General features: G+C 37.5%; 1 protein-coding gene across 1 annotated transcript in view; it reads left to right on the plus strand.

The window, feature by feature from the left end:
- The window catches only part of TENM2 (teneurin transmembrane protein 2), a 782568-nt gene that overhangs the window by 540243 nt on the left and 214633 nt on the right, over positions 1–27692 (plus strand). The window contains exon 8 of the mRNA XM_082771651.1: positions 17891–18100. Coding sequence (XP_082627777.1) covers positions 17891–18100 — 210 coding nt within the window. The remainder of the gene's footprint in view (positions 1–17890; positions 18101–27692) is intronic.

Genomic DNA, 27692 nt, shown 5'->3' on the forward strand with positions numbered 1-27692 from the left:
GAAAAAAACAAACAAACAAACAAACAAAAAACACTATAAAAATAAAATGGGTATTACTTTCTGTGACAAAGAACTACATTGTTGGTCTAAAAGTTTTATTAACAGCTCATATTTTTATGATACTTCTAAAATAGTGGATTATGAATGATGGAAAATACCCCCCAGCTTAATTGAGAACCATTACGCCTGGTAATTGCCAGAGATTTCTGCAAACAGCCGTTGTTCTCTGGCCTATTAACATAATTTGAATTTTTTATTGCACTTCATAATTATCTGTTGGAGTTAACAAACAGGCCCATTTGCTGAAGTGTTTAAGAACAAAACCCCAAATGGACTGCATCATGATATATTATTACTATTAACTGACCTTGCTGGAACAGATTTGTACATCAGTTTTTGATGGGGTCATGACTTCCTCTGATGGAAGAGGAGTGTGGATTTCTCATTTTCATTGCAGTAAGTGTAGGTAAAACTGGATCTTTTAAAATTGTCTTTCACTCTTTCTTGCATATCTACTCCATTTAGATCACGGTAGCATTTTAATGCGATCCCTGTGATAGCTGGAAAGAAGCACTAATTCTGCCTTGTGTAGTGAACAGATGAAATGTGTTAAATACCTAAGTTAGCAAGGACAGGGAACTTGACTTCTGCTTAGATTTTAAGGTTTTCAGATCGACTCCTTTTCAGTTCTGATTTGTAGAGAAAACAGGCTCCCTATCTGTCATTTTTCATGTACTGCAATAAATATTAATGGTCCCTCATGAGTTCTGCATGACCTATATAAACGTATACATTTTATATGTAAATATTAGTTCATGCATTTACTAAAATCACATATTCTAGTGTTGATTTCTTACTGCCTAAGTTGATGTTTCTGGAAGAATTGTTTTTAAATGGCACATGTTTCGTTATGGCTTTTGTTTCATACTTTTCTCTGACAACACCTTTCATTTGATGTTACTGCAGAATGCTGCACCCCCTCTTAGCGCTCCTTGCTTTCCTGTAAAGCATCTCGTGTTATTTGTTCTGCGTGTCGTCTTTCATTGTAAAATGGAGTGACTAAGATAAACATGTCGGATGCGGGTTGCCATTCTTCTTGGTAATGATTGCGGATCAAGGCATGAAGATGAAGGCAGCTCAGCAGGCTGAGGATGTGGCTGCAGGCTGGTATGTGGCACTTGGCTGGACTTGCTGGGCAGGTTCCCTCTGGTGTCTGCTCGGCAGACTGGCGACTGGTCCTTGATCTTCTAAGTAAATACAAACAGCCCCACAAAGATTATATGAGTATCTTCAGGAAAACAGTGACATTGATTTGTCAATATTAACTATAGGCAAGGGTATGTTAGTGGTGAGGGAGTATTCTCCTGCCTCACAAATGTATCTGCAGTTTATATAATGCTTTTACGCTGGGTTGCGATTCTTCATAACTCTGGAGAAGCTCGGGAAGAGGTTGCACTGCTGCTCTAAACTAATTCGTAAAGTGCAGCGGCTGCTGCTTAATGTGCTTTTGTGCCTGTGAGGAAGATGTATATATAATGCAAACAGCAGCAGTTAGCTGTCTTTTCTGACACAGGTTTTATCCTTTCAAACTGAAATTCATTGTCTTATTACTATTATTTTTCCCAGCACATGATCACATACAGCATACTGTCATTTGTAATAGGAAAACCTCCAGTGACAGCAAAATCTCCTAGTTGTTCCTATTTCTGTCATTCTTCTTTGTAGAAATTGTTTTAAACAGGTTTTTCTTCCTCGAGCGTTTAGACCTTGAGCCTTCAGGTAATCTTCTCAATTAGTCCCTGGGGCTGTAGAGAGACAGGAAAGTGCAATTCCCTTAACAGCAGCTAAAATTACAGGTTCAGGTTAAAATTAAGGTACAGGCTTTAAACAATCTGGTATTAGGGGAAAAAAGAAAGAGGATAAAAGAAAAGAAAGAAAGAGGATAGGAAGAGATAGAAATCCTGGCCATCTGGCTTAAAGTAAGGAGAGTGAAATCTGTGATCGACTTTTCAAGGACAATTATAAGTAACTCTTCATTTGTAATACTCTGGCAGGTGATGGCTCATGCTCTGTGCGCTGTTTCTGTGTCTGTCCCCTCTGTCTGTCTGACTTCCTCGGCACTCCCCAGGATTCCTCCCGTTACTGTGGTCAGACTTTGTAGGGCACAAAGGGAAAGTCTGAGGAGATTTGGGGGAGAGAGGACAGAGCAGTGGAGATGGGCAGAAAAGGAGCAGTCCTGTAAGTGTTTGCCTTAGGCCATTTGCTTATTTAATGCATTTAGCTATCAAATAATTTCACCCGTTACCTATTGCTTCTTTCTGTGGCAGAAACATTTTACATTTCCCTTTACATTCATAATTAGAAAGTGTATACCAGAAAATTGGTACATCTATTAGGAAAAAAAATATGTTAGTGATGAAAAGATAAGCTTTGCAATGAGCAAAGGGAAACGATTTGTAAGCAGGCGTAGTTTATTTGTTGTGTTTGTTTTAACTTTGTAGGAAACACCTTCCCAGTGAACGCACAGAGCCAGCCGTAAGCCCACCTTCCAGGCAGGGTGAGTGCCTGGGGCAGGCTGCAGGCCCGTGGAAGCAGCAAGCTTGGCATGTGCCGCGCAGGCCTTGGCCTGCATCCGCCTTTCAGTAGGCCCAGAGCTCTCTGAGGATTAAAATGACATTTTTTTGCTTCAGGGATGTTTTAGTTATGCGAGGTGGAGTGGATGGAGAACGTCTTAATATGTAAATGTTCTCCTATCACTGAAACTACTGAAATAAATATTATACGTGTGATTTTGTGATTCTTCATGTATGTTTGTTTGTTTGTTTGTTTTAAGGCTAGGCAAGACTTGTCATTAGTTAAACCTGAACCAGAAGTGTGGAGTTCTTGTACTGTCTATATGATAATTTTTGTTGTGGGCTGCCAGCTATTGTCAGCGAAGCAAATATATCCTACTCACATGAATCAGGCTAACTGGTTTTGCTTTGTAGACAATACTTCTTATTACCTGTATCTTGCTTTTTTTCTTTTTTTTTTTTTTTTCTTCCCCTTAGATAAATCAGTATAAAGTAAAACATATGTCTTCCTCCTTGTGAGTCATGAGAAGCTTATTGGGAAAATATCTCAAAGGACACTTCTTAGGGATAATATATCACCTGTCCTAATGTGTGGGTATGCGTGTGCCTGTATCCACGTGTGTTTATATAATGTCAACATCTATGGTATACACTTCTCTTTCAAACACTATATGGATTTTTTTTCTATCAGCAGCATAAGGGAAAATCTGTAAAGTGGATCCTGTCTTAGCAGGGTTACCTGCAGTAACCCACAGGGGATAGTATGCAGCAAGGCTTCTTTTGCTTTTTGAGACTTATGTTCTGCTTGTCAGCTTGATTTCTCTCCCAAGCATTTAATATTTATTCTCTTAGAATTAAACTAGTACGTATTTTGTTGACAAGGTAGTGAAAGACAACCCATTTTAATTTTATTGTGCATTGTGCTGACCAAAAATATTGCTGAGAGGATTTTTATTTTTTTATATTTTTTTATTTTAAATACCCTACAGGATAGGACCACTGATTTAATACACCATATAAAATGCTTTCTATATTTTTTGGTCAGTCCTTGACTCTGTTGTAGATGTGTTATGGATTTTATCATATGTGTTATGGATTAGGAAGATACTAAGTCTCATACTAAAGTGCTAGCAAATGAGCAGGGACATCGTGAAATTTTAAGAGGTGTTAACTACAGGCACGTTTCAGATTTTTAAGTCAGTTATCTTTTAATATTCTAAGCTCTTTTTATACTTCTATGATAGATGTATCTGTAAATTGTCAACCAGAGAAGAAATTCTTGTTTGTTTGTTTGTTTTCTGTTTTTGTGGTTTGTTTGCTTGTTTGTTTTTTGTCTCTATTAGAACTCATTTGTTTTCTAATATATATGCTATTGAGTTTTGGGGAGAGGAGTAATGAGGGAGGGGTGCCTGACACCCTTAAATCATTTAAAATTAAAGAGGAGGGAGGAATGGATAGTTCTTTAATCATAAGAACATTAACATCTGAAGACTAGCTCTCCTTATCTCCTTGTTATTAAAGGAGTGTCCTCTGTTTTTCTTACTAGTTTTTTACTTAAGGGATCTCAGGGATTGACCTGACTTGCATTTTCTTGCGTTGCGGTTGTACGTCATTAAATTTAGTGTATTTGGAAGAAATAAATAACAAGATTAAACTGAATAAATTGAGGGTGTCACTCTATATAGTTTTAGCACATAAATGCTTGCATCAGATCTCCAGTTACTGTGCTATGTAAGAAGACTGTGGTGTTATGCTCCGTTATCATGAATGGTCTCAGGGTGAATTATGCAATCCATAGTGAACCTAAAAACTGGGATAGGATTACACACAGCAGGAAAGTTATGCAGGTATTGTTTGCAAAACCAGGTCTTACTATGCAGAAACAAGTCAAAGGGAGCAACAGTTCTTAAAACTTTTAAAAAATATAAATCGGTGTTATATAGAATAAGTACATGAGTTGTTTCACTTGTATTCAGCTACACTCTATACTGCAAAGGTTCTTCCTGCCCACTTTTGCGCTCTCACCACATATAGGTGATGCTATAGCAGTGCTGAAGGTAGGCGTGATGTGACCTGGGGTTTCCATTGTGTTGGCTGGATGTAAGTGGGAAGATGTCAGTGTATTTAACATAACATAATGCCCAATTGGTAGTTGGGAGAATTGATCTCCTTCATACATTTTTGAGATTATTTTTTTTTAACTGGGGGGAGTGGGGGAAGGAGGGGAGGCCTGACTTGAAGCCAGGGTACAAAAGAAATAATCCCAAACTACTTAAGTACCTTTTAATGTTCTCTGTCTCCTTTGATAGACTGAATTTTTGACAGTGGAAGTGCATACGGTTATATTCACTTCATCTTCCCTGACTGCTTTCTCCCTAAGCCTTCAGCTGAGTTTAGTTATGACTTATAACTTCAGCATGGCATTTGGGAAAAACAGAAAAAGTAGTATAAATGTAAATGTGAAAAGCTACAGCTCATTCTGTTTTTGAAATTGTTGGTGTGAAAAGATCTCAACAGTGTTTTATTTAAACAAGGTCTGCTTCAACCTTGATTGACTTGCAGTAAATTGCCTGGTACGAGAGGCAAAAGGAAGTGGATAGAAAAATGGCAATCAGCACCAAATGTTTCACATATTGATTGACAAGCACCAGAGATGTGCTGGAGTAAGATAAATTGGCTAACAGAGCCCATCTTGACAGCTCCTGAGATGGGAAAATTGTTCCTGTTAATTTGCTGCTGGGACCTTGTCATTTATGGGGATATATATTTGAGTGCCTTCTAATGGTGTAAACAAACTTTGGATTCTGAAGTAGCATATTTCAGCTTCAGTTGCTTTAATTCTTCTCTGTCCATGTATTTCTGAGCTGTAGTTATAAAGTGCTTTAAGATCGAAAAGATGAGAGAAACTGTCATTATTTTAAAGATACAGTTCATGCTGAAATACAGAATAGCACATCCAGGCTATTCTGCAGTCTGGTTGATTTTAGTAGGACTTTTCTTTACTGATAAGTACAGAACAGAGCCTTGCATTTGTTTTGAAGGGAAGAACATGTATCCCGATTTTTATTCATTCGTTTTGGCAAATTTAATTGTAACTATAATTAAAATATTTCCTACCTTTTTAATGTATCTAATTTTGTGCTTGCAAATGCCTTTTAATAAGGTTATAGGTTTTCTTAGTACTGCAGAGTAAAGCTCCCTTTCCCATGGAGTAGTCTTTCATCTCTGCGATTTCCTTTCATTAAAAGGAAATTTTATCTTTTTAATTTCCTGTACTGCTCTCCCAGTGTGCCAGTAATTGTGGCGGTACAAACCAGCGCTAAAACAGTCAATGGTCTGATAGCTGTTGTGTTGGAATCTGCCACTCTGAAAGATTTTATTTGAAATTAACCTTCTCATGTACGAAATCAACATTTTTCAGCTTTTCTGTGAGATATGTGCAGATTCCAGTGTTTATTTAAGGTGTGGCCCACAAACAGTAAATTGTGTTTTCCTTTCCTTCATAATTTATATTCCTTTTCTTTATTTGTATCTACTTCTCAGACTCTAAACTGGAAATTAACTTTTCAAAAAGGGAAACATTTTAAACCTTATTCAATGGGGGGGTGGGGGGGGGAACAAATTTTTATCTGCACTTAAATTGCTCATTTGCAAGTGGCTTGGTAGTTTTGTCCATAATCCTATATTTGGACGCTTTTTGTGTTCTCTGTCTTCTTCAGGGAGTAGTCAGCTTTACTGGAACACATCAGAGAGGATTTAAAGGGGCTAAATAGGCCTTGCTCCATATTAGTGACGGTATTTCATTTCCCCCTTTGATTTTTAGCTGCAGTTTAGCTCCAAGCTGAATTTCCAGATCTGAGCGCAATGGACCGTTCAGAATTGACTGAATAGCAGCAACCCAGTATTCAAGTCAGTAAAAGACTTCTGCTGGGGGAGCTTCTCTCCGTGAAAAAGTTTTCTAGGACTCTTGGGTGAAATCCTGGCTGTGCTGAAGGCAAAAATACAATTTATATTGACTTAAATGGAGCTGAGATTTCACTGAGGCTTGCTATTAAGTTGTGGAATGTTCGCTCTTGAAGCAGGATCTCTTAGAGGCTGATAGATTCCTCTAAAGGCACGCATGTGTTCAGTGTAAAATATCATAACATTTGTAGAATCCAGTAAATGTTTAAGAAAAAAAGATGTTAATCTGCCCGATGATACAGTAAGACACGAGGAAGGTAAATGCTTAAGCACTTTTGTGTTCTGGAAAATTCCACCCCTGGCTCAGGTAGCTGTGAAGTCAAGCCTTAGTTTCCTTGTACACCCAAAACTTCCTCTAGTGTCATATGGGCTGTGTAAAAAAGGCAAGGTAGGATCTTAAGAGAGAAGAAAACAGACAAAGCAAGAAAACAGCAAGCACCAAGATAATATCATGTAAATGTAAGTATCAGTGTTAAGAGGAATGGAAGAATAATTCCCGTCGTAGTTATATTTCTCTTAGTGCACCTTAGTGTCTCCCAGCACTAAAATACAAACATCTCCAGAGTGTATCGCGGCAGATGTTTAGCACTAATTCAGGAGTGCTTAACACACGAGTTTAGGAACTGAAGAGGAATGCCAGATGCAATCTGTAGGTGTAACTACGAAAAGAAGACTTGAAAAAACAAAAGCTGAATTAGCCACAATATAGCACTGGCACTGCACTAGATGATGCAGCAGATTTAGAGCATATTGTTATCTTCCTTAGCATTTTCCATACTACTGATCCTGTGAAGCCTTGTGTTAATTTTACATTTGTTCATTAGAAATTAAAGCTGCTTTTTCAGCAGGTTGCAAAGAGTTAACACATATTATCTGATTACTATCCCAAACCCATGTGTTAGTAGTAGCTGTATATGACTTTCACAGACTTTGAATAATTACAGGTTTGAGTTTTCTCATGTTTGTTCAAGATCATGTTATTTTTCCCATCTAGTAGTATTTTTCCCATCCAGGCACCTGAATCACTAATTGTTGAAAGGTTGCTGGAAATTAATTTCTCTAATAGAAATAAAGCCAACATCATTCATTATATCATCATGTGTGGAGACGGCATGAGTGGATGTTCAACACTGTTTAGAATTTGAATAATAAAGATAAAGGTAAATAGGAGTTGTTTTGATAGTTGAAACAAGTTTTTATCACATCACAGTTTAAACTCTCTGTCGCTAGAATAAAGATTGAATAAACTATTTGTACATTCATGTGAGGAGGTAGATGTCCTATGGTGCCTGGTAATTACCTACCTTGGGTATAATTACAGTCCTTTCGTTAGTGGAATTCCCTGTCATGAATGCTTTGCTCCGTATGAGTTAAGAAGGATAATAGGAAAATGTATTTCTTCCCAGTTTTTAAAAGCTGCACATACTATTAAGTGACTAAAGATGGAGAGTCAGTCTCGTGTGATGGTGGCTGTAAATCTTCAGGTCAGGTTCTTCCCAAAGCATGCCTAATTTTAGATTGTCCTTTTTGTCCCACAAAGAACAGGGAGTTGATGAGTTGTAATTTAATGTCAGTTATAGTTCATATGGTTAGTTCAGTAGAACCTTTGTTAGGGAAGTAAATTTTAAGCAAGTTCATGTGATTTTCATTCAAGTGGATTTGCCTGTTTCTTCTTGCTCTGATTTTCCTGTCTAAATCGGAGGTACAGTGAGATTAGAGAATATATTTTGACTTTATGAGTGATGGGAAAAAATCACTGAAACAAATTACTGTTTTCCAGCTATGAAAGTATCATTAAACATATGCCAAGTAATCAGCTTGCTAGTGTAATACGTTCAAGAAGGAAAAGAGTTTTCTAATCTTATTCACTGTTGTTTTTCCCAAGACAGCAACAGCTTTTATAAAATGAGGATTATATCTTCTCATTACAGAATCTAATCTACCCAAAAGACATTGAACAGCTGCAAAACCCTGACATCTCCTAGTTGTAAATTGTTTTTATTATTTATCTTTGTTTAACTAAAAAGGAAAGAGGTATCAGATGATTTAACAAGACAAGAATTAAGTGACATTAGCTTTTGACAGCAGCAAATTATGCCTTTACATACTGAATTGGTTTAGATCGTTTTTAAGTCATGACTGTCTACTTATTTTTAATATCCAAATTCCATAAAACTGATATATTTTTTTAGATGGATTGCCTGGGAAAATTAATTTAGCTTTGACTTTATGCTAAAAGCCACAAGAGAAATGATTGATTTCCAAGTTAGTCTTACACTTCTGCATAGATTTGAGTAATGATAATAAATCATTACTAAAAGCAATCTCGCATTTATACAGTGACTTTCATATTCAAGAACTACAAATACACGGCGCTTTAGGAAATAGTAACCACATGGAGGTGAGATGGTTTAAGGAAGATAACAAAACCCACGTAAGCTTGTAGAATGCATCCATATTAAAAGGGGGGGAGAGAGAGAGAGAACAGCACTTGCTGAATCTTCTTTGTTCCTTTTCTAGCATCTACAATTCTTAAAATGTATTCCTCTGTGTGTGCAGTAAATGGTTCTACCTCAGAGGACAAGGAAAATAAAATGTTCCCACTGAATATGCTCAACATTGCACTTATTTCCTTTTTTTTTATTATTATTATTATTTATTTTTTTATTTTTCCTTTTTGGCCATTTATTTTTATTTTTCTACCACAGACAATTTTTCTCATAAACAGTTCCTTGTCTTGTGGCAAAGTCTAACTAGAACTACAACTGTAAGCCAGAGAGATTTTATGCATTTCTTTCATAAAGAACCTAGGTTTATTTTGTGTTGTTTCAGGGCTTTTCTGCCTATTCACCCTTTATGATAGGATTGCTTGGAATGTAAAAAATATAAAATATAATGTGTACCTAAGAACAGTTAGCTTTGAGTTTTAGGATAAAACTATTCTTTTTTTTTTTTTTTTTCTTTAACGTCTAGAAAAATCCAAAGCAACATTCTACCTTCTTGACTATTAAAATGCTCCAAATACATGGATAAAATAATGATTTCTAGAGTCATGCTTTCTAAAGAAATGTGTTATTTTGCCTATTGAATATGAATTTAAGTGTCCTTTAAAACTGTTTTATGCAGTATCAGGTCCTCCTATGTCACTGTGCTTCAGATTTTCAAAAGGGGGTAGAAATTTTGGCAGAGAACATGTTAATTGTGTTCAGTGGCCTTTTCTATAGGGCTTTGGCCCCCATGGAGGTGATTTTGCTTTTCATTGTCTTTCACAATGGCTGTAGAAAACCCGTGTGGGGCTGAGAGCAGAGATAGTTGCATTGCCTGCCTCAGGGAGGGTGCACATGTTGCTTGCACTGAGCTTGGCCTCAGTATCACCTCTGGAGGTGCTGTGAAGGTAAATGCTCCCCCTCACCCTGAACACAGCAGGGGCACGTGTTGGGCTGTGATGGAGCTGGGCCTCAGGAACACTGGTGCTTGGCTTCTGCTGCTCCTGGGACCTGCAGTGTGATCCTTCAGCTTCAGTGCTCCTTAAAATCGAAACCCCACCAAATTTAATTAAAAAAGAGAGAGAGAAAGAGAAGAAGAAAGGTCTCAAGGCTTCAGGGGCCTAAGCAGCAGAAGAAACGTGGCTCTAGGTAGCCCCAAGCAGGGAAGTGGGTGGTATCCAGCCCCCAACATATGCAGCCATACGGCTGTATTTGCAGACAGAGATATTTTTCCTTTGTTTTCACTCCATCACACTATTGCTCTGACTTCATACTTTTTTCTTTTTTCTTTTTTTTTCTGCATAGCAAAAGTTTAGAAGAAGGCATCTGGGGTACTGTTCAGTGGGAAATGGGAGGGATACCAAACCATAGAGCCGGCTTGTCTTTCAGTTTCACTGTTAGATAAATGATGATGTGATGGTATCTATTTCATCCTCAGTTGTCCCTACTGTCCTTTTTGATGCCAAGAAATGTCTGTAGGCATCAGTAAACAGGTCTGTCTAAGGATATCAGCCCCATGCTTTGGGAAGACCTTTTTTTTTCTCCTTTGACTCCTGTGAAACAGACTCTGCAGACACTTTTCTTACCTTGACTGTGTTTGTTTGTTGCTTTCAGAGAGATAGGAGCTTCAGTACTTTTCTTCAGTGATAAATCTGTCATCCAAAATCTTGATTTATGTCTATCTTTTTCTGCAGTTTTTGAAGCTTGTTTGCCTTAGAGTAAAAATGCAACAGGAGTTTAGGCAAAAGGAAGCAACTTGATGCTGAAGAAAGCGCTCAAAAATTTATCAGATTTCTCTTCCAGTTTTCCATGTATACTTCACTTTGGACTACGATTTTTTTGTCTTATCAAGTTGAAGCCTGATAAAACAAGGGTTAACTGAGGTAGCTTCACAGATAAATCAGCACTGCTGCTTGCAGGGTGGGTGAACTGTTGGGCGGTGCCTGCCCTCTCCCCGAGCCTGCCGAGCTCTGAGAGCAGAGGACTTTCTCCCCTACTTTGCCTGCTGGGTCTCCACGCTGGCCTGCAGAGCACTGAAGTACAAATTCCTTTTTAGCTACAAAAATAGATGCTGTTACTATACAGAAAATGGGCAATTTTTCCCGTTGCCAGTTAACTGTAGTCAATTCATCAAATACAAAATATTGATATTCCTTATGCCAGTTATGATGATATATATTTGATTTATTAAATGCGACTCTGCTTGAGAGTGCCCAGCCCATTGGGAAGACATGCGTTGCACAAATAGTTGAAGGAAGTTTTTTTCATGCAAGAAAGCAATTATTCTGTGCAGGAACAGGAGAGTGCTGAATGCGCTATACCTCAGGAACGTTTCACCTCATCAGCTGCCTGCCTAATTTATAGTGCTTTGCACTGCAGAAACATGCTTCTTATGGTATCTAGCTGTTTCCTGACACATTTAGCAATGTTTCTCACTCTTTAAAGTGAACTAAACATTGCTGACAGTGTAAGGGCTTCAATTAGGCTGAGCTGGAAATGTAGTCAGAAATGTGGTGTGCTCTGTAGGTAGAGGGAGGTGTTTTACTCCTGGAAACAGGGTCCTGCTGAGTGCTTCTCATGGTGCTTCCACTCCGTGTTCTGGATGTCCTGTAAGAATGGGGCTTCCTCAGAAGGAGAAGGGTCTTTGTTATGGATGTCCTAAGCCTTAAAGTGAGATTCATCTGATGGGAGAAGTTGGAGAGTGTCATTGCAGATGATACAGATTTGAGATCTGTATGTGGCACTTGGATTTTTTCTGATGACAAACTTTTGTATTGAAATGCCATTCCAATTAGGAGTGTGGAATGACAATATACAGATAGTGATCTTTACCCTGAGAAAATCAGTGGCAAATTGTCTATTAAACAAGTCTGAATTGGTCTTTTAGACCTCTTAGAATATTGCTCTTTTTTGGAAATTATGCATACCTCCTTAAGTGTGTGTGGGTAAAAGGATGTATGAATATATATCTATGTGTGTATATATATATATAATTATTGTTCCTATTATGTTGTTCTTAGGTAGTAATATTACAATTAACTGAAGGGGTTGCTTAAAGCATTTCAAGATGCGTTTTTGTAACGGGTGTTACACCATGCCCACTCATGTCAAAATTCTTAAATTTCAGTCATTTTTGACATGTTTCCTGCCATGCAGCATAGTGGAATATAGAGGCCAGATTTTCACACACACGTGGGTTTTATTCACCTGCAAAACTCCATGGGTCTTTTGAGAAAGGAGGAAGGAGTATGGAAAGTATATCTCAAAAATCCTTCAGAAACTGATAAGCAGTCTGGTTCTCTTCTTTGATTGTCTCATATGTATGTATAATAATGCTAGGAGTGATTGCAACCAGTCCTTTTTCCTTCCTGGTGATGAGTTGCGGTCTCTTAGGCTAAAAGCATTGGCAGTATCTCTTTCCCAAATGTATCGTTGTGATTAAGAGGAACAGAATTCTTCTTAACTGTCTTACAAATGTCTGGACTCCAGACAGTCTTCTCCGTAGCCCTGTTGCTGTGTTACACCACGGCCACGCATGGCAGGTTCCCACTAGTAAGCCTGTAACCCGTTCTGACCCTGTCACTTACCCAGCTACGGACTCCCTGGATGGAGATTGCCGTGCTTTTGGGTCTCATAGCTAATGATGCTGTCAGGGACATCACTTAAACAGCCTCTTTAGATGTAAGTAAAAGGAAATGTCGTTCCCTCTAAAACATGAAGTGATTGCTCGAGTCCAGAAACTTGTCGTTCAGGAAGGATGTGATCAGGACTTGGCAGCCAGTGATAGACTTCCTAGGCAATTTCCTCTGCTTCACTGCTCCAGACAATTCACAACGGAAAAGTTCCAAAACCACAGCCTCATTTTTCCTTTTTCAGGCATACTTGAAGGTGCCAGTGAGGATTGTCTGAATTCTGAGACATCCAACAAGTCAGAGGACAAAGCCCCTCAGTGTTCTCAATTTCACTTCTGTTCCTGTTGTACAGACCAGTTACAACAGCAACTGGTTAACTACCACTTGTAATTACTGTTATGTAAACTACCATCCTAGAGTTCAGAGTTGAAGCGAGTTCTTCTGGTGCTTTCCAGCAGCAATGGTCAGCCACTGCCCCAGCACTGTGCACAATGGATGATCAGACAGCAGCTGAGGCTGCTGCCCGTGTCCCAGTACCTGGCTCTGGTAGATCTGGGAACTGCAAAGATTTTGTCTGCAACTCAAAGCATTCACTGATGCCACATATCACTTACTGGCCTCCAGACATGCCCAACATCTACTGAAGTACAATTAGATGATTTCTAGCAAAGCTTGTCACATACCCTAAAGAACTATATTTCTCTATTGGTGTAAAGGACCTCAAATTCTTCCTTTTCCTACAACACTTCATCTGTAAAACTAGTTTCTTTAGATATAGACCCTGTGTATTTTTGTCCAATTCTTTAGATACTCTTATGAATGTTTCAGTTGCTTCATCAGCTTGGACTAAATGGAAAGCTTGACTTCCTTGCATGTACTGTTGTCAACAGGAATGATTTTTGGGTACAGATAGAGAATCCTAAGTTCCTGGTTTCATGCGGCATTCTTCCCTGCAGATTCTTGAAAGGTTAGGCGGGATGAAGCCAGAATGACTGTGATAGCTTTGAACTAAATGCTACATTGTAGGACTTCAGACAACCGAGGAGCTTACATCATTATTTTTGCCTCTGGACTTCACCAATGCAGTCTGAATGCTGATGTCCATTACATGAATTTCCGCTCCCAGTGTGATACAACTCTTGGCCTTATTCTTCTAATAAGATCTCTTGTATGCAGTCCTCTCCCTCCTAAAGCTCATCTTCAAAGAAAAAGACATTGACCTTGCTCCAGTCACTCCTTATCACTCTGGCATGTTGCTCCAAAGAATTTTCTAATTTTTACACCCCTGGAACTTTTCAAAACATTAGCAATGCCTTATCCTCATTCTTGTATGCATTTGAAACTTGGAGTTCATAGCACTGTTTCATTTGCAACTTATTCAACCGCTTTCTCTCTGTGAAGCTGTCCTTAACGAGAAATCTTTCTTAAAAAGAAATCTTCACATCAGTGTCTGATCTGCATACTCAGCTTTTGTGGGTGCATTGCAGGGGATGGTTGCAGACCTGTGGCATCATTACCAGCTACAAGCATGGCCTGATTTTTGAACGTTGACTCGAAGGCAGATTTTAAGCCTCAGGGACTTAAAGTGTAGCAGTAATTGAGGTGTCATTTCCTGGATTGATGAAGAGAGATGTGACTCTGTTAAAAAGAAAAAAGCAGAAATAATGTCAATGTTTGTCTGCTATATAATCTTACCAGGGGCGGGGAGAGAATATTAAGTTGTAGATAAAAATAAAACAAGAAAGCCCTTGCAGAATGAGGTGCCATGAAGCACGGAAGCCCAAAGCCATCCCAAATCAGAACATCCTCCAGAAGATGACTTATCACGTTTATCATTCACTTTAAAAAGTAAGATAAGTGACAGGAGGTAGTAATGAGGAAAAGAAAAAAAAAAAAAAAAAAAAAAGGAAAAGGGTTGTTGTTGTTTGCTTGCTTCTTTTGAAAAGGGCCGCAGGAATACTGTATTCACTATTTTTGTGCCACACATGAGTTAATGCAGTATGAATACGTATATGAACAAATATTTGAAGAACTATTTTTTTTTCCTATTGAATTTGTAATGCATCAGCTTTTAGACTTTGGCTTCCCTTTTGTAGCATTTGTGTGTGTTTTTCTTTGGTTATATTACATAATTGCATTACTGCTGTCAATAGAAGTATCCATTACATAGGATTTCTGTCAATGCACAATGAGATAAAAATCTTATATATAGAAGCTTTATCATATTATCACATTAAGAGTAGATATAAATTGTACCAATTCCTATTTTACATTACAGATTTGATTTCTGAAAGGAGCTGCGTAACAAGAGACTGATGTTTCCATATGTCACTATGTTTTATAATACTGTAGCATAATGTGTGTCCCATAGTGAAATGATGAGAAGTTAGAATAATTTTGAGAGATGGGAGGTTTCAAAATATGTTAAGGTATGTGCAGAAACACAAATATGTCAAGGAACTTCAGGTTTACAAAATTCAATCTGTTCAATAACACATTGGACTTATTTGACCAAGATAATAATATTCAACAGTATGGAATTGAACTTATTATTTCTATCTTAAGAACGTATAGTAACAAATGTTATTTATCATTTTGTCATGCTTCTTATAGCCTAACTGCATATGTTCAACTCTTTTCAGTAGTTCTACAACCGATCTCTCAGCTGTGGTCCTGCAGATAGTTACCCTTTAGATTCATTTCCTAAGGAAACAAAACTTAATAAGTTTTCTCTCTGCACATGTGTTTTTCTGTTCCTTTTCAGTAATTTTTCAGTTCAGTTCACTTCCTATCAAATTTTACAAAAGGTTGGGTGTTTTAAGACGTTCTTATGTGTTACAGGGAGTAGGGGGATGGAAAGCCAGAGAGAGAGAAGCAGCACTACTAGAGCCCTGCTACTAGAGAGAACGGCAGTGCTGGGAGTTTAGTAGATGCCAAAATCAACCTGACAGAAAGATCATGAATGCCTCAACTACAAGAAAAGCTTTAATCACATTTGGCAGCTTATGAGAAAATCTAACCACAAGACAGATTGACAATAGGTTCCATGGCTCACAGACATTGATGTTTTTCAATTAACACGTACTTCTGGACAAACCTTCCTCAGGAGCCAACTTCCCACCAAAATAATGCAATGTTTTAACAACTTGATACCTTCTGTTTCATCTAGGCTACAAACAGAAATGTAGTAATTAGAAATGTTACCTTGTCTTCAGGGATTTGGGCTGTATTATTTCATGAAGGTAACAATGTGATTAGCTTTCCTGGCAAAAGAATAGTTGGTGTTTTTTCATCTGTCTCAGTACATTCCAGAAAAAATGTACCTAAATTTCTTTAAAATATTGTATATGATGTGCACAGAAAGTAAATTCTTTTTTTTTGTTGTTGTTGTTTTATCTCATCACCTCACATGTACAACATTTTTATGAGTATGTATTTCCTTATGATATGATAAATGAGGATTTTGAATACGTAAAACCTCTTCATTTAATTTCACGATGTTGAAGCAGAGCCAGAATGTGAGAATTAAATGCACTGTGTGTACAGTGTCACATTCTTGTCAGAGGTGTGTCAAACCTCCAGTCTTGCTGCTTGTTTCGTACATATTGCAAAGGAATAATTTGTTTTTTTCAACTACATCCCTTGAATGTTTAGGTTATGTGCTGTAGTGTTTCGTAAGAATAGCACAATCATGAGTAATAACAGTAATTATTTGTGTCATCAATATTAGAATTATTCCTGGTAAATGCAAGTCTGCAATGAAAATACTCAATTCATATTGAATTTTCTCTAGCATAAAAAAGGGTAGATGAGGGTTGCTGTGGAGTCGCTTAAACACGTGATAATATGCCGCATGATAACTTGCCCATTTGGTGTTAATTTATCCACAGTTAAAATAATAAAAAATAAGCTTAACAGTCACTTGCCTATCTCAGGGTGTTGTTGTTGTTCTTGTTTTAGTATTATTTTTTATTTTATTTATTTTAAATCTTCTGAAGATATGAAAGCAGTTCATGCTGTTTGCTGGTAACAACAAGCAGTAAAAAAAAAAAAATTAGTATCTATGGGTACTTTCAGTTGATTGTTCTTCCCCAAACATAATTTATATGTAGTCATTGGAATTTTTTCACCTTTTTTTTTTTTTTTTTTTATAAATATATTTAATGAGATAAACCTTAGTGTAATTCCTATAAAGTAAGGGGTTCCGGAAATGAGGGAGATGTAATCAAGCGAAGAGCCAGCATGCATTTGCTCTGTTACTGTTTCTTTAAAAGTGATGGAAATAAGGATGCACCATTTTATATAGTTTTGCAGTGTTTTAACATTTGTAGCTAGTATGCAGCAGATCTCTCTCTGCCTTGCAGACTTTGGCAGGATTACGGAGGTCATATTTTCCTATGTATAAATTATTCATGAACAATTTCTCCAATGCACTAGATAAACTTGCAGAAGTCAGAATGCATGTTTCTCTTACTCCTCTTGTCCCTATAGCCAGTCCTATTTTAATAGGCAGTGCCAAAAAAAAAAAAAGCTGGCTTCATCTGTGTGCATTTGATGGAATGGAGTGATATGAAGTTATAAGAGCAAAGTTCACAAAAGCAAAGAATAAGTAAGAATTATAATTATTATTATTTCTTGGCTAACCTGATACCACTCGTTTAATTAACCAAGTACATGTTGTTACAGTGGGCTGAGGTGTATAGTGCACATTAAGGACAGGGTTTCATAGTTAAAAGTTCTCTCCCTGGAGCACCATTGTAGAAAGAAATGAGAATGAAAGGACGTGAAATCCTGGTGCTTCCAATGCATATTACAGCTTAGCCCATGCCTACAAATAGAAAAATTCAGAGGTGGTTACAGATGTGTGCTGTAATTCCAGGGCTCAGCTCGTTATAGTCCTCTTTCTCAATGGTCTTATTCAGCCAAAGAACTATTGCTGTGGAAATTCATTTGGTGAAAACATATAGCTGATGTGCTTGTGTCTTGCAGTGTTTGAGAACAATTTGAGAACAGCCTGGTGCTGTGGAGGGAGGGATGTCCAGAATGAGCTCACAGCCCAGCTGCTCACAGTGCTTTCAGTATGACGCAAAGGGACGAGCTCGTACTAGTGGAGAGGTTTTGTGACTGAGCAGCGGTGTGTTATTTGGACAGTTATAGTAAAATTACTTGTTTGTTTGTTGTTTTTTTTTTCATTACGTTCATTGCTGATCTTTGATCCCTGTGTCCTCTTTCCCAGGTCGTCCCATTCCACCTACATCCTCGTCTAGCCTTCTCCCATCTGCTCAGCTGCCCAGTTCTCATAATCCTCCACCAGTTAGCTGCCAGATGCCATTGCTAGACAGCAACACGTCCCATCAAATCATGGACACCAATCCTGATGAGGAGTTCTCTCCTAACTCATATCTGCTAAGAGCATGTTCAGGGCCACAGCAGGCTTCCAGCAGTGGTAAGAAAAATTGCAACCATATGGAGTTTGTTTGTGACATGTTTGTGCTGTTTTTATACTTTTTTGCACGTTCTTGCATCACCTCAAAATTAAGAGCATATATGGAAATGAGGCAAAGAAAAATCTGAGTTTTATTTCATTGAAACTTTTTTGTAAGCACTATATATCATATGTTTTTTCTCTGTTTCACTGTAGAGACCTTTTTAATTGTAAGAGTGTTATAAGCAGTGTAAAGTTATTACTGAATGCTTCATCCAAGGAATTTATTTTTCAAATAAGATTTATTGCTTATGGATGCATCTGGTAAAAGAGGTATACACACGGTGGTCCTTTGTTCTGCGTAGGTTAGTCATCTCCTGATATTGGTGACTAGGGTCTGTATCTGAACACGCGTGTTGCTTCTGCAGTTGTGTGTCTGCTCTTGTTTCAGAATCTCATCCTCTAATATCAGTGTCACCTTTAACCAAGTTACTGATACTTTCAGTAAACTAAATTTTGTTTTTCAGGCCCCTGTTTTAAAACATTTGCAGCTCTGCTATCAGTCATATATTCTGTAGTGCTTAGAGTTTTCCCTTCTCTCCCTTCTCTCCCTTTTATTATTTTTTTTAAACAAACACGTTTTCATTTTGACAGGCAATAAATTGAGGAATGAAAATGCAATCCCTTTTTAGAATTCTAATCAAAACAAATAAGCCTTATTTTTTTGCTTATATTTCTTGAGCATAAATACCTGTTGTGGTTTCTGTCTAACTAGAAACTCTAAGTTCATATCTGTAAATGGTTATACCTTAAATGCAGTTTCTGACCTGCTCAAGGTCTCTTTCTAATGCACAATACAGGTCTGAACAGCATTGGATCCACTATGTGGTGTGGAACTTTTTGCCTTTGTAGGTGCATACAGTAGATTTAAATGATGCCCTGTAAACAGTGGCTGGTGGTGGGAAGATGAGGCAACGGGCAGAAGTTGAAAAATAAAAGATTCAGAGTGGATGTAAGGTAAAATGTTGTCCTTAAGCATTGGATTGGAATAGGTTGCCTGGGAAGCCTGTGTAGTCTCTGTCCTTGGAGGTTTTCAAGAACATAGTTAAAATCCTGAGCTACCTAGTCTGACCTCAGAGCTATCCTGCTTTGGCAGGAGGTTGGATTATGGGCAACCTGAGCTGCCTTCCACCTGAAGTGTCCTTTAACCCTATGATCCTTTTGCTATCTCAGGTATTTTAAAATGGACAAATAATAATTCAGAGACTGAGCATGTTACCTTTGTTTTGAGACTTGAGGGTGGAAAATATATGGTGTTTTGTTTGCTTTTGTTTTAGAGAGATTTGGGATGATCTCAGGAGCTGCAAACCTCAAAATGGGAAATTCAGTAGAAACTATAGAGATTCCTAAAAAAAAAAAAAAAAAAAAAAAAAAAAGGCTATGTAGATAATGTTCTATTTTTGAATCAGCATAGCTTCTGTAAAGGTTAGTACTGTCTTAGAAACCTTCATGAGTTCTTTGAAGGGGTTAGAGATTTGTGAGTAAGGGTGATCTAGTTGATGAAGTGTCTTTGTATTTTCAAAAGGCTCTCAGCAAAATCTGTCACTTAGTGCTTTTAAGGAAACTAAATTACTGTAGCGTAAGAGGGAAGGTCCCTGCATGGTAAGTAGCTGTTTGAAAGGCAGTAAGCAGAGGCTGGAGTTCCCCAATGAATTTTCATGGTCCTTGAAGATACCTGGAGAAGATGGTGAGCTGTGGGAAGGAAAGGTAGATGATGACAGGGCTCTGAGAACAAGATTAGACTGTGAAGAATCACAAAAGGATGTTGTGAGACCAATTAACAGCAATAAAATGGCAGAAGAAATTCAGAGCAGAGGAAAGTGATGCTCATGGAGAATGCAATTCTGGTTTGCAGGTTGGTGATGGACCATTACCAGTCAGGAGTAAGTTCTTGGGGATATGTTTGCTTCTTCTCAGAGCTCGGGAACAGGTGAATGTTGGCAGCTGAAAGAAAGAGAGAGAGAGAGAGAGAGAACAAAAACAGCACATGGTTTGGATAAAGGATGTGGTCGGTCAAACAGCTTAGAAGGGATTGAAAGGGAATGGTAAGACCGGCTGGAAGAGAAAGACATTGAGGGTTGCTAAGTAGAAGAAAATCACAGTAGAGAATATGAACTAAAAATAGAGACTGGAAGGATACTTGAACAGTGAGTACTTGGTTTCCAGCAGCACCTGTAAATACCAAGGGTGAACCAGCATGGCTTTTCTTATCAAGTCAAACAAAGGGATTTGCAGTAAAAGAACATCTGAAAATTTAATGGAGTTTTAAATACTAGTCATTGTTTATCTGAAAAGGTTTTAAAGAAAAAATTAAAGCTTTGTGTTTCACATTTGCTACTATGGACTGACACAAGGAACCTTTTTGGCATCTTCAGCTATGTTTTGGTTTGCTTACGTATGCCTGACTTGTTCTTCCTGCATTTTAACATTTTCCTCCAAAATATTCCATTTTCTTCTTTAATAATCTCTTGCATAATATATTATGGCTTGCATAGAAAAAAAAAAAAAGCGTAATCGATCAGCACTGAGACTGTTTTATAGCATATGCTCTTCTAGACCAACTCATAAGTGTTTTCTATGTCATTTTTTTCTGTAGTTCTCAAAATGTTTCCTTTAGAGAGTTTATAAGAAAATACCACCACAGTGACATACACTTCAAATTGGAAAAGCTTACCTTTTTGTCTCATCCTTCTTCTTTAAAGAGTTTCAGAGTCACTTTTACCATCTACATGATGTGGAAATGTAGACTGTGCTTTTTTATTTAATTTAATTTTTATTTTTTAAAATCTGTTTTAGGGCCTTTGTAAACTTAGCAACAGAGATCCAGATATTTTGAAGAGATTAGATTAAACCAAATATTTCGTTTAAATTTGGGTTTGGATAAAAAATAAAGTTTTGAAGATATTTAGATTTAAGGCTTAGATTCCACATAACATATGTTTATTAATAAATATTTGCTAGCACTCTCTAGGTTCTTCTTTTAAATATCTCTTTAGTGGTCTTCAAAGTGCATGCTGAAGATGAAATACTTGCAGAAGACTGATCACATTATATGGGTTTCTTGCTTGATTGTACACTTATGCTTGCTTGAGCCTCTGCAATTATAGGTTGTCTCCTCAACAAGTTTAAGATGGGTCCTCTTGGATATGAGATGATAGTCATCCATATGTACCATGCTGTGCCCTTCACAATAGCCATTCTTGATAGGTTTGGAAAATTCATTAGTTTAAAAAAAAAAAAAAAACTAATCAAATTTTCCATCAAATGAGCAATCTATTGTTGATATTATGAAGGCCTTTAATCTACAATAAATCTTTGTTAGAACTCATCAGAGCTTCTAGTTTGAGAGAAATGTGATTATAGCACTCTTAAAATGACATTACATCATCGGGGTGATTGGTTTATCATTTGGAGAAGCGACATCAATCATAACTAGCATAACCACACAGTAAATGAATTCAACCTTTCTACTGCAGAACAATGACACAATAATTGCTCAAAATCAGACTTAAAATGAAATCAGAAAATGCACTTTCTTTAAATATGATGTTAACCTAATGGAATATGTTATTAAAAATCATGTTTGAGGAAATTCTATGTAATTAAAAATATGTGAAAATGTATTCCTTTTTTCCTCTCATTAAAACCTGATTTCAGTTGCAGAATCATTTTCTATGCAACAGATATTATGCTGTTTTTAATTGAACTCCCATCACTTAAATTCCTCCACTTGTATTTCTTAATATAATATGCAGCACAATTATATGTGATGAAGGACAAGAGGTTTTTGAAAGCTGATGCACCTGCTGATAGTATTTTGAAAAACACAAATATTATAGAAGGAAATGAGACCTTTTCTACATAAAACGTTAGTGATTTTTTTTCCTTTTAATAGAAGGTCAGTTCCTGTCACACCATTTTCTAGGATGGTTTCTTAGAGCTAACAGTAAAAATAGGTTTATTTCTTCTCCCTGTATACGTTTTATGTATTTTCTTTCTAGCAATGTAAGGTGACTCATCTTGCTGGAATGGCATTGTGATGGCTTCAAGCGTATTACAATAGAACAGGCTGTTTTGCAGTCTTACAGAGAAAAAAAAAAAAAAAAAATTTTTGTTGTTGTTGTTGCCAGCAGGTTTGCTTTAATATATATGTATTTTATGTAAGGTTTAGAGTTATTAAACCAAATTCTAGAATGCCAACAAATAAGAGTGCTTTTTTTCACCCAGCCTGAGTAAAGCATCTAAGATATACCTGCTTGCACAATAGTTATCAGTCTAATGGAGCCATAATTGGATGCATTCATCATCTTCAACCATTCTAACAATGAGAAAGTAGATGCAGAATGGTTTGGGGAATATGTCGGATTTGGGAAAAGGATGCTTCTAATCCCTGAGAATGTGCATTAGACAGAGTCACGTGGTTCCCAGGAAGGTATTGAAGTTTAACTGGCATGGGGATCAAGCCCAGTTTTTCAGTGCAAACATATCTTTTTAGCTCAGAGAAAATAATATAAAGTGTTTGGCTCAATGTAAGAGTATTTGCCCACAGAGTAGTTTGGACATCACTTAGAAGACAGGGTTTGCTTTGATTTTTCACAAGCAGTTATTGGCAGCAAGGAGAGGGGAATGGAGGAACAGGTTGGCTTTAATTAAATAATTGTTGTTTGGTGTTGTCTGTGAGTTAGACTTAAAGTAAAATGTAATCAATTCCCTGTGTTTATGACCTCAGTTTACTGTAATTTATTATGTAAAATATCAATATTCATTATATTCAGTATAAATATTTAGAAGGCTCTCCCGCAATTGACAGATAATATCTTTTTATAGTATTTCATAATTATTGTGTAATTTAATCCACACAAACCACCTCCTTGTAGTAGGTAAATTTTATTTCTTTTCTTCCCTGAAGGAAGCCAGAACTTTCATTAATACATTGTAGGTGGAGGTCTTTTTTGAGATCCTGCACTGGGATTGCTTGGAAGTGCTCTACAGTCTGGCATACCAAATAAACATATTTCCAGTTTCTAGTGTTTAATGTAAACCCATACAAAAGAAGTAATCTTCAAGTAATTAATGAATTCTATAGAAAAATAATTTTATCTCCTTCAGATGATAAAGTATCACCCCATACTGAATGGAGAAAGTGGTTTCTGTGTTTGCCAATTTACATGATAGAAAATGAAGTAGCAGCAACAGGAATCTAGAATCCTTAGCTCATTTTTTTCTCATAAAGGCTTGACTTTGGCTTACTTAGAGACTAAATAAAGGGGTTTGGATGTCTCAGTAGGCCGCGTCTTCATCTGTTTGCCAGAAAACCATGGGTTTAAGCGGCAGATAAGAGGCCTAGGTATGCATAGCTATCCCAGCATGAGGCCCAGTTGCTGGATTGCTAGAGGAACTCTTCTGCAACTTACAGCACAGAGACCATTAAAAATTCTGACAGGAATCAGGAAATTCCACAGAGGGAGGTGCCAAGTCCTGCACCTGGTGAGGAATAACCCCTGCAGCAGCATGTGCTGGGGGCTGAAGTGCACCTGCAGGCCATAAGCCAACAACAACATGCCCTTGGGGCAGGAAAGTCAGCGGCAGCCTGGGCTGCCAGCAGGTCAAGGGATCACCCCAGTGAGATGCATCTGGAGGGCTGGGTCTGTGCTGGGCTCCCCAGTGTGCCAGAGAGGCGGACTTACTGGCTTTGGGGTGGGCCACTGAGGTGATCAAGGGCTTGAAGCAGCTAATGCACCAGGCGAGGCTGAGAGCCGGGACTGGACAGCCTGGAGAAGACCAGGGACAGGGGATCATACCAGTGTACATTAATACCTATTAACGGGGAAGAAGAGGGAGCCAGGCCTTACTCAGGGCAAGAGGCAATGGGCACAAGTGGAAATACAGTAATTATGGTTTGAATATAAGAAGGTGTTTTGGGTTGTCCTTGGTTGTTTTTTTGTTTTGCTTTCATTGTTGATGTTTGTTTTAATAGTACACCATGAAGGTGATCAAACAGGTTGCCAGAGAGGCTGCAAAGTCTGTGTCCTTCCAAATACTCAAAACCTGACTGGGCACAGCAACCTGCTCTTGCTGACCCTGCTTTGAGCACATGACCTGTTTAAAACAAGCCTGGGTTCTTTTGTTTTACTTTGTTTATTTGTGTGTTTCTTTTCTTTCAATCTCTGTGCATGGCTTCCAAGGTCATATGGGGAGGAACAGAAACTAGGAAGAAAAATTTTGGCCTTCACCACCATCACTTTGCTGTCATAACAACTGTATGCATTTGTGAAAAGTTCAGCATCTCTTTCTGAAACCTCTTTTAGAATATTTCAAAATGTTTCATTTTAGACTTTGCTAAGTTATGCTTAGGTCAGCAACAGCTGAAACCAGTTAAGGTTCCATGGAGCCAGTAGTAATTACTGTTGTTATTATTTTATATAGATGCTAATCTCTACTTCCAAAAGGCAGCCTTGTATTACCTCTGTGTATACAATTATTTGGGGAACAGTCCTTCCTATTCAATATATTCACATAGAAATACCATAAGCATTTTTTTTCTGATGACATTTTACAACAGTGCAAACAAGAGTTGCAGATTGATTGTTTTAATTTCTGTTTCCAAATTAGGAGAAAATTATGTTCGTCTGTTTCTGGTTTCATTATTATTATTGAGAATTCTGGTGCTATCAGCTTTTTTCCCAGTTGGCACCCATGGTTGTTATGTGGTGTCCCAGAGGAAGAAGAAAACAAAACTAACTTGAAAAATTCTTTCCTTAGTGCTTCAGTGGGTGACGACATCCAATAAGGATTTCTTTATTACAATAGATAAGACTGAACAGAAACTAAAACCTGTTGTTTTCTCAGTGTTTATGCTGTGAGGAATGGCTCCTAGCTTTCAGGGTTTACATAGTAGCCTCTTTCTATGCATATTATTTTGAACTGAGTTTGTGTGTTTAGCTATAAGGTCCTTAAATTTATTTTTTTTGTTTTGCTATTTGTTTTAACACTTAATTTTTCTAAATCCTGAATGGCCGCTCACATTTTAGTCGTTTGAATTTCTTGAGCACTAAGTCTAAATTTAGAGCTTTGGGCTGGAATGGAAGTGGAGGAGCAGCATGATCAGTGTTTTCATATCGAAACTGAAGGGTGTACTTTTTCTCAAGTATTAGCTCCATGTTGCTGCAACTATTACTGATATTATTGTTGGTGCTAATCTGTGTAGCATATGTTGACGATGCCAGCAGATGTCTGAATTTCAGCCAGAAGACTTAATTCTAGCTTTTAGATATTGCAGAAACATTGTATTTATTAATTTATGAATTCATAACAGATGAACAAATCTCAAGCAGAAGGTTGTGTGGTAATAAAAAAAGATAATGCACTACAAAAAGCTATACAATCAACAACAGATCCTAATTCTATTGTTTCTGCATTCTTCTTAAGCCCACCATGGTACTGAGAGCTGCAGAGATTTTCCTTAGCTCCATTTGAGTTTAATGCTGATGCTTGTGTTAAACTGGCAGCCTGTTGTAATAGCAGCAGCACAGCAAAGCAGTAAGGGTAGTAACTTTCCAGATGTTAGTCTGCTGTTTTCTGATACCTCCCATAATGGCCGGGAAATAATTCAGTTAACATGGCCAGCTTGGCCTTGGCTTTTCTCATTACTGAGCCTTATTTTGTCCCCTAGCAGCTAGTCTGAGGTCACCAATAAATGTCACACATTTGAAATTTAAACGCTGGATATTGTTGTTCATGCCATTGTGCCAAGAAAATGAATGCCTAGACATGGTGCCTTGCTTGAAAACTGAAAGGTCTTGTGGATACAATAATTTTAACTCTCTCTCTCTCCCCTTCCCTATGCTAAGCCCAGCAGTTGTTTGAGTTCAGGTGAGGTACTTTTTCCTTTGTGTGTATAAAAAAAGAAGCACCTATAACAGTTCTTGTTAATGCTATCTGCTCTAAGTTATGTTGTGTAGGAAATAATTTCTCAGGCTTTCTAATGATGTTTTGATACAGTTGTAATCTTCTGAACTACACCTCCTTTCTCATTGGCAACGACAGAGTCCTAACAACTTCCGTAGTGGATTCTGCAGCTGTTCATATGGAAGGGCAATGTTTAGAAATCATTTCACATTTTTAACTGTCACCAACACAATTTGGTGGGTGATTCAAAGTGATCTATCAAGCACATGTAAGCCAGGTGCATTTCAGACTGCAAAACTGAAAACCTGAAATTTACAATATGATTTTTTTTGAGAATTCTTTGCAATATTTGTACACAGGAAGTGTCATGAATTTTTTGTTTGCTCTTAGTGTAAGTTGTTGGGATTTTTCTTTGTTTGTTTATATTTAGTAATAATGAAAATGTGAATCAGTAGAAATCCAAATACATGCTGTTACAAGCATCTTAAAGGCAAGGAGACACATTCCATCTGAATCAATATTCACTCTTACAGATTTCCTTTTTTTGATAAGGCAAAGCTATAGACTTCTGCTTTATTTAAATGATAAATTGTAAATTTATCTAGCACTAAATTATTATTCCTGGTTATATAGTTACTTGAATAGATTTAAAGTTATACAGTACCTATTTTTGATATGCTTATAAACTTCAGCGCTACGTAAGACAAATCTGTAAATGTGGCATTGATTGGCCAGGTGTTAACATCTTTAGAAACTTGCGTTTGTCTTTATATAAAGCATGACACGATCAATAGAAATTACGATTTTTTTTTCCTGTAGGAAATGTTCAATCTTACATTAAAGACTACAAAAGATGGAGAACTTGCCACATCTCTGGAGAAACTGCTCAGTGCTCATTAATTATTCTATTATCTCTTCTTTTTTTTTTTTTTTTCATTCACACCTAACTTCTTGCCTCGCAGTTCCCACAAGCATGTCTTTTATATCCCTTCAGCATAAAAAGAAAGGAATCTGAACTCTGTCATTTTACTCTGTTTACCTGCAGCGGCCCTACTGCCCTCTGGGCGTATTTACACGGAAAGGGTTTGCAGATAGAGCTTTAGTGATGAAACCCTCTACTGAAAATACAGCTCACCCCAGCACAGTATGTTCTGTTACTTCTTAATCCAATTCCTTAAATGGATTAAGCAATATTGTAAAAAGGAGTCTTTTACTTGCATCACTGCATTTTCTGCTGGGTTTTGCTAATGATCCTTTTGTACACCAGGATTTTGTCTTTCCCCCAGTCTCAAGTTCAGCAGCAACCTTGTGCAGCCACCATTACAGTATAAATGTGAAGTGTGTGGTTCGTCCATTAAACAGCTGCTTTATTTTGATGCAGATTTACCAATATTCCTTTTTAGAGGGATCGTGATGGAGATGCACACCATGGGGTTTATTTTGGGAAGCCAATTAAATATTCAGAGATTTCAGTGTGGTGTGATGTGTTCAGAGCTGAGCATGGCATTGTAGCTCTGTTCTGTCTGTGGTGAGGCTGGTAACCTGCATCACGTCTGTGTACAGCTGGCTTACACAGCTCTAAAGCTTTGGGTACAGGAGGAATTTGATCAGTGTAAATCTTGAAGTGACCAATTCCTTCTTATTG

This window comes from Aythya marila (genome assembly GCF_965140915.1).
Source record: "Aythya marila genome assembly, chromosome: 14".
Classification (NCBI taxonomy): domain Eukaryota; kingdom Metazoa; phylum Chordata; class Aves; order Anseriformes; family Anatidae; genus Aythya; species Aythya marila.